General features: G+C 40.3%; 1 protein-coding gene across 2 annotated transcripts in view; it reads right to left on the bottom strand.

Annotated features, from left to right (window-relative positions):
- Nucleotides 1-2,092: 2,092 nt before the first annotated feature.
- Nucleotides 2,093-7,820, bottom strand: part of FAM81B (family with sequence similarity 81 member B) — a 55,282-nt gene continuing 49,554 nt past the window's right edge. For both annotated transcript variants that reach the window (XM_003981156.6, XM_011284659.4), the window contains 3 exons: nt 6,603-6,738; nt 4,099-4,294; nt 2,093-2,392 (listed from right to left, as the gene is read on the bottom strand). In XM_003981156.6, coding sequence (XP_003981205.3) covers nt 2,259-2,392; nt 4,099-4,294; nt 6,603-6,738 — 466 coding nt within the window. In that variant the 3' untranslated portion in view covers nt 2,093-2,258. The remainder of the gene's footprint in view (nt 2,393-4,098; nt 4,295-6,602; nt 6,739-7,820) is intronic.

Here is a 7,820-nt window from a genome sequence, read left to right as displayed (position 1 = left end):
AGTGGGACTCAAACCATGAACTGCGAGATCACGACCTGATCCAAAGTCAGACAATTAACCAACTGAGCCATCTAGGCACCCCTCTTTTTGTGTTCTTTTTAAGGGTTGGATAACATTTTTATCGGTGATATCATTAATTTAGTCAGGCAATTCCTAATATTTGTGTTGTTTTCACTTTGTTTTACTATAACAAATGGTGCTGTAATGAGCATCCTTGGTCATACATCTTTGCATATTTTGGAAGGTTTTTTATTCCAAAATAAATTTCTAATACTAAAGTTTCAGGGTCAAAAGATAAATACATTTTAAAATGTTAATAGATGTTTCCAAATTGCCCTGTTAGTCACTCTACCAATTTACAGACTAACCCATAATATAGGAGTGCACATTTCTCAATAGCCTTGCCAACCAATATTATCAAGTGTTTTAATTTATGACAATATGAAAATGGTTCCTTTAACTTGTATTTAATAGGTTGAATGTCTTTTCGTATCTTCATTTAGTATTGTATTCTTCTGTGACTTGCCTGTTCACTATTATTATTTTCTTATCAATTTATAAGAATTAATTAGTATTACTTGAGGTATTGACCCTATGTCTTAGCATGACACTTGTTTGCAAAGAATACTTGCTATTGCATTTTAAACTCTTAAATTCTGCTATGAAAATCCCGTGAAATATAGTCCACGATGCTTTGTGTAAATTAATAAAAATAAATGGAGATGTTTCATGTAACTAAAAAATTAGGTGGGCACTGGTCAAAATTTTATTTGGAAGGTATGTTTGTACTTTCTTAGGGGAAAAGTTATCACTTCTCCCTAAATCAAGGCAGGAGACTAAGTCTGAAGCAAGGGTCCTCTTACCAGATTTACAGAAAGCTCTGTGATTAAGAATTAGTCTTTGGGGGTATCTGGGCGCTCAGTCGGTTAAGTATCTGACTGGATTTCGGCTCAGCTCATGATTTTATGAGCTAGAGCCCCTCATTAGGCTCCGTGTTGACAGTGTGGAGTCTGCTTGGGGTTCTCTCTTTCCCTCTCTCTCTCTGCCCCTCCCTGCTTGTACATGCGCTCTTTCTCTCAAAATAAATAAATAAACTTTTAAAAAAAGGAAATAGTCTTTGTTTCCAGCAGACAGTATATGACATGAATAGCTTATTTTTACCTTTAATGATTTTATTGCCTAATACTAGACTCTACATTTAACATGTATGTCTAGAAAAATTAGAAATATTTTAATTTTATAGGAAACTAATTTGTGTTTTTGAAGTACTCCCGAATTTAGCACCTAGATCAAATTATGTTGGATGATTTTTCATGGAAACTGGTGTATTTTCTTATTTTGCATAGTTAGGTCTTACTTGCTCATATTTCTGATACATCTTGAGTACAATGAATCAATCATTTAAATATGAATAAGTTAGACTTGCTATAAATATTGGGATTGTTAGAAGACAAGAATCTCTGGATTCGAAGTTGTAATTTGATAGCCTGCTAGTTGTATCTATCCCGCAGATATTCCCTCCTAGTGTAAGAACCATTTGAACTAGTTGCTAATGCTTATAAATGGCTTCATATAAAACCAGATTTCTAGGGGCGCCTGGGTGGCTCAGTTGGTTAAGCGGCCGACTTCATCTCAGGTCATGATCTCACGGTCCGTGAGTTTGAGCCCCGCGTCGGGCTCTGTGCTGACAGCTCAGAGCCTGGAGCCTGTTCGGATTCTGTGTCTCCCTCTCTCTGACCCTTCCCCGTTCATGCTCTGTCTCTCCCTGTCTCAAAAATAAATAAAATGTTAAAAAAAATAAATAAATAAAACCAGATTTCTAGTTTCTCTTGAAAAATGAAATCTTGGCACCAATGGATTATATGCATATTAATGATGAACCAGGACTGCATGGTGGCTATTCCTTTGTAGACAGGGTAAGTGGTCCAATTTGCCACAGTTCCTGCCCTCGTTTTATGTTTACACCAGTCCCATTTCACTTGTATATGTACATTTTGTTGAATGCTCTTTTCTATAGGCAAATAAAAATATGAAAAGGCATGTATGTAAAAAATTCCTTAACTTTTTCATTATTAAATTAGTGAAGACATCATAAACTTCTCTGCTTTATTGGGTTTTCTGGCACATTCATTTCCTGAAAAAGGTGATAAGAAATACAGAGGTATAAGAAGCAGTCAACATCCCAGAGATACTAACTTCTTCCCAACTTTTGCCAGCAAATCACTATATTGGCTGGTGAAAAAGAGGACAGAAAAGTTTTATACTTCCTGGAGTTCCACTATCTTACGCTGTAATTTCTTTAGGTCTTTCCGTACTTTATATTTCTCTAAATCCATCTTTGTTTTCTGTATTTGTTGGAGGGAGCTGAGAGAGTCATGAATTGATTTAAATCCTGGAAGAGGATATGAGAAAAGGTATACTGAAATTAAACAATGCATTGGAATTTTTTTTTAAACAAAAGTTGCTAATGAGCGCTTCTGCCATAATTGATCATCATTTAAAGCATATTAAATTCCATTAAGACCAGTGTAAAAATGTACAATAACCCATTTCTTCTATGTCATGAAGATATATTAGCGATAGTGTTTCCGCTTGTATCTGGCTTCATCGGGAAAATTTAATTCAATTCCTCTCCTTCTCCTTACCCAAATATATTGCATAACTAAATAATTCTATATTTCAAGAGACAAATTTAAAATATTTTCTGCTCTCTGTATGCTTTAATAAGAGATTTGGATGATCTCTTTTTTAATCCTTGTTACCAAATTGAAGACAAAGAACACAGGTGAGATTTAAAAACTTCTCAGAAAGTGACCTGTTGAGGGACCTAAGGAGTGGCCACCAGCTGTTCCCCCTGCACCCCCCACCACCAGCACCTTCTCTTTTATGCAGGTCTAGTCACTCATGACCACAGACCCACCAGACTGCAAGCTTCTTAGGGTACAGCCCATTTCTTATTCACTGGGCCTTTCAAATAGTCATTTCTCAACACATTTTTATGAAAGGCATAAAAGAGCACACCATTAATTTGAAATTCCCCTTTGCTAGAACTTCCAGTTAGTAAAATGCAGAAAAAAAGCAGAATGCAAATTCCTCTTTGGCTCATCCTGGGGTTATACTAATGGGATGAATATAATGAAACCTCTGGTATTTAAGTAGAAAGCAGGGACCTAAAACAAGGGCCAGTTAAGTTTGGAATGTGATTCCTGACCAGATAATTCATTATTTTGGTTTGACAATGGGAGATGGGGATAGGGGCAGTGTGGGTCAGATTTCCAGGCAGCAAATTTTACTTATATGCTACGAGCATCGAGCATCGGGGAGAATGAGACCATAATATCTTCCCAAGACACCTTCAAGGCATCTCTGTACAGGATCAACATTTGAGAGAATTTGCAGGCATTTTTCTGAGAACTAGAAGACGGAAAATGAGTTGGGACTTCCTTTAATAAAGGAACCTCTGGTTCTGGTAATTTGCTCAGAATTGTGACTGGAGGCAGATGGCTGCTCCCCAGCTCCTATCCCATGTCCTTCCCTTTGACAAATTAGATGAGCCTTTCAAATTAATCCTCTTTGATGTTAGCTCAGCTTGACACTGCTGCCATTAGCCTCCTTAAGAAGAAAAGCAGTCATTATACCGGACTCTGTTAATTCATCTCTCTCTCTCACTTGTAAAGGTCAGGTCTCTAGTCTGACATCCGTCCAGGCTCATTACCTGCAGTTCAATGAGGGGCATTTGATTTCAAGTCCTGATTTCATGACATACCACAAGTCAGGTCTTGATCTCAAGGACGTTCCAAGTCTAACAATTCTATGATTCTATGATCTCCGTAAAAAAACAAAAAACAAAACAAACAAAAACAACCTCACAGTGTTGGCAAGCTTGTGACACTGCCCAGTCTGAATGAAGAATGTGAACTTGTTTATCAACCTTCCAATGGCATGCTGACATTCTATGGGATATTGAGAAAAGTGAGATTAAATACGGAAGGATATCAATACTGACAAGACTGATCCATGGCCATGAGCTCCAAGTAGACAACTCTGAGGAATTGGATAAGCAAGAGCTAGTGTTCTTAATCAAAGGTGTCTGCTCACCTGATTGATATTCAGTCTGAATTTTCTCTAATTCACCCCAGATGTGCTTTTCCAGTTGGTTCATCTTTTTGGACAGTTTATTTTCTATATGCTTTACTGTACTTAGTTCTGCTTCCTGTTTCTCTGTGTTAACGAAATTCTCTAATTTGCTTGAAAGCTTCAGTAATTTCTCTTCCATTTTATTTTCAGACTTTTCCTATAAAAGATATCATGAAATAAAACTCTGCAGAAAAGAAAACTTAGGTGGATATGTACTTCAGCTTAAGGAATGTTTTTAACAAGTTCACTTTTATTTATTTTATTTTTTTAAATATTTATTATTATTATTATTATTATTATTATTATTATTATTTGAGAGTGAGAGAGAGAGCAAAAGCAGCGAAGGGGCAGAGAGAAAAGGAGACACAGAACCTGAAACAGGCTCCAGGTTCTGAGCTGTCAGCACACAGCCTGACTCAGGGCTCGAACTCATCACCCGTGAGATCATGACCTGAGCCAAAGTCAGCCACTTAACCGACTGAGCCACCCAGGCGCCCCAACATGTTCATTTTTCCATATTAAACATGAAAATTCCAACCAGGTTCCTTTGTATCTAAAACTGTGTTCACACGTGTGAGAGTTCATCCCTTTCCTTGGCTTTGTTTGCAGTTTCTAGAATTCTGCATGTGATAGGAGAAAGAAAAGAAAGGACTGTGGTTTTGCTGAAATGCCTTGAGGAGTTGGAATTACAGTCTAGTGTTTAAAGAAGTGTGGTCAAGGAAGGCATTTTATTTATTTTTTTAATTTTTTTAATCTTTATTTATTTTTGAGAGAGAGAGAGAGAGAGAGACAGAGTGGAAGCGGGGGAGGAGCAGAGAGAGAGGGAGACACAGAATCCGAAGCAGGCTCCAGGCCCTAAGCTGTCAGCACAGAGCCCTATGCGGGGCTTGAACTCACGAACTGTGAGATCATGATGTGAGCCGAAGTCAGACTCTCAACTGACTGAGCCACCCAGGCGCCTGAAGCGAGGCATTTTAGACACTTTAAGCTCCTGGGTCATGTTCCTGTTACACATTCCTATTCCCTCGAGCTTCGTATCTCCACGTGGACAGAGTTCAGCTAGAATAGTGATTCTTGACCTCTGTTGTCTATTGATATCACCTGGACCATCACACAGCCACTACCACCACCCCGCCCCTCATGAAACTGATTTAATTGGTCCACAGTGGAACTCAGGAATTTATCTAGTTGAAAAACTCTCCAGGTGATTCTAATTGCAGCTAGGTTGGGACTTCATGGATGCCCCAGGCTCAGGAGCTTCTCTGCTCCTCCTCACCCTCTCACAGGGAACTTGCCAGCAGGAACTGGGTGACAGTGACTTGGCCCCATTGTTCCTCCTATTTTTTATTATTATTTTTTTAACATTTATTTATTTTTGAGAGACAGAGCATGAGCAGGGGAGGGGCAGAGAGAGGAGGACACACAGAATCTAGAAGCAGGCTCCTGGTTCTGAGCTGTCAGCGCCGAGCCCCACATGGGGCTGGAACTCATGAATCACCAGACCATGACCTAGGCCAAAGTCGGACGCCCAACCGACCGATCCACCCAGGCGCCCCCCTCCTATTTTTGGCCCTGCCTGCATCGGGGAAGTGGATTCCAGCCTCTTACTTGTGGTGGAAAGCTTTTGCCTGCAGGTGACCCTGTGGTCACCTAGTGCTGCCTATAACTGGTGGACGAGTCTGTCTAAATCCTAGAGAACTAGCAGGCCCTGTTGGCTGCATGTTGGACCACACAGACTTCAATAGCCTTATCAGTGATAAAGCTGGAACGGTTATCTACATCTCTTGGATTCCTGCCTCTGTCAGCTGTCTACAAACTCAGCTGCCCAAAGCCCCTCTACCGAAATTCCAGAAACATCTTATTTGAATCACCAGCAAGGCTGGCAGTCACTGATGACACGGATGGCCCTGTGTTGCTCTCCCATTGGGGCTAGCAGCTGGTTGGATGCGCTGCTTGGAGTGAGGGGTACCTGCAATCAACAGATTTCCCCTCCATCCTGGTAGTCTTGCCCCAAAGCTGGGAGTTTCTCTATGAGGTTGCCTCTGGAAAAGAAGTTTTGAAAACCTTTGATCGACGGATGGATCTTCAGAGAGGTAAACTGACTTGTCTATGGCAGAAGTTTTCAGGTTTTACTGTGTCTAAGTGTCCTCCAGGAGGCTTGCCTAGGTGCACAGATCTCCAAGGGAGGCCCCAGGGACCTCAGCTCTGGGTTGGAACCGAGAATATGTATTAAAAAAAAAAAAAAAAAAAAAAAAAAAACACCTCTCTTTAGGTTATTATGGGTAGAGCACACTCAGAAGTGTGGGTTCCCGGAGTTGGAGAGTAGCACACAGAACCAAAAGGCAGGCCTCTGGATTCCCATTCTGGTGCCAGAAAAGGTTAATTACTGACACAGTGAAGGTTACTGTGAATGTCCCAGTGAAACTTTCAACATCCAGACAATGACTATGCAGATGTTTACTTACCAGCTTCTCCTGTAGGAGCTTCAGACATTGATTTAAATGGCCAAGGTGGTCTTTTTCATAGTTGAGGAACTGTTTCTCTGTCCATTTTTGATGGTTCTCAACTGCCTCATATAGGTTGTTTGAAACTGAATTAAATCTAAGGGGGGAAATAGTTATATTTTAATAAATTTAAACATAAAACCAAAATTTAGTATTGACAAACTGCAGTTTTTTCAGATGATGAGGTTCAAGATGTCTAACAGTACTTATGGGTTGATGTGGGAGGTAGGGAACAAGGGAGCACATTTTGGGTCCCTGCCCCAAGCTTGCATTCAACCCGGCTGCTGACAACACCCCTCTGCATACATTAAAATACACATAGACACAAAGACAGACACATGGACACACAGAAACACATGTATCATCCATCCATGCAGGTTTCCTCTTAGGGCCTGGGGTACATTGTATATGTGGAAGAAACACCTTGACAAGCCACTTGGATGGTGATATCACTCCGGGGTACGTAGGGGTCAGCAAACTTCTTCTATGAAAGGTCGATAGTAAATATTTTAGGCTTTGTGCGCCATATGGTCTCCATTGCAACCAGTCAATTCTTTAACCACTCAGTGCTGCCATTGCAGTGGGAAAGCAGCCACATACAACACAAACAAATGAAAAAAGAACTTGGTTGTCTAATCTAACTTTACATACACTGAAATTTAAGCAACATATAATCACATCATGAAATACATTTTCTAATTTAAAAAATTAGTAGAAAGTGTGCAAATCATTCTTAGCAGTGGGCAGATTTGGCTAAGGGTGGCAGTTGGTGGAATCTCTGTCCTGCAAAGGTCACTACCCGGCTGGGGGAGGAGCTGAGCCAGAGAAAATCATAGGTAGGATGTAGAAAGACCCAGAAGGACTTTGGGAAAGCACAATGCCCATGGGAGACAGTCCTTGGTTGTCTTTTCTGTCTCAGGTGAGATCCTCAGTAAAGTCCCCTTTGCCTCCAGTGGGTCTCTGTGGATTCTTTAGGGAGTAGGGTTCGGGGAGGGCTTAAAGAGGTACTGAGTTACTCATGTGGGGCAAAAACAGATATATAATACGCTAAGATGCAGGAAACGACCGCTGGCATAAAAATGATGCACCATAGGAATATTAAATAACAGAGAATGAATGATTTTTTAAAATGGAAGTGGATGTTATTACAGAGATTGAAAAGATTGCAATCATATAGCT

Source organism: Felis catus, chromosome A1 (assembly GCF_018350175.1).
Source record: "Felis catus isolate Fca126 chromosome A1, F.catus_Fca126_mat1.0, whole genome shotgun sequence".
In the NCBI taxonomy this organism is placed as follows: Eukaryota; Metazoa; Chordata; class Mammalia; order Carnivora; family Felidae; genus Felis; species Felis catus.
Note: the sequence above shows the minus strand (reverse complement) of the source record. Positions and strands in the feature narration are given on the sequence as shown.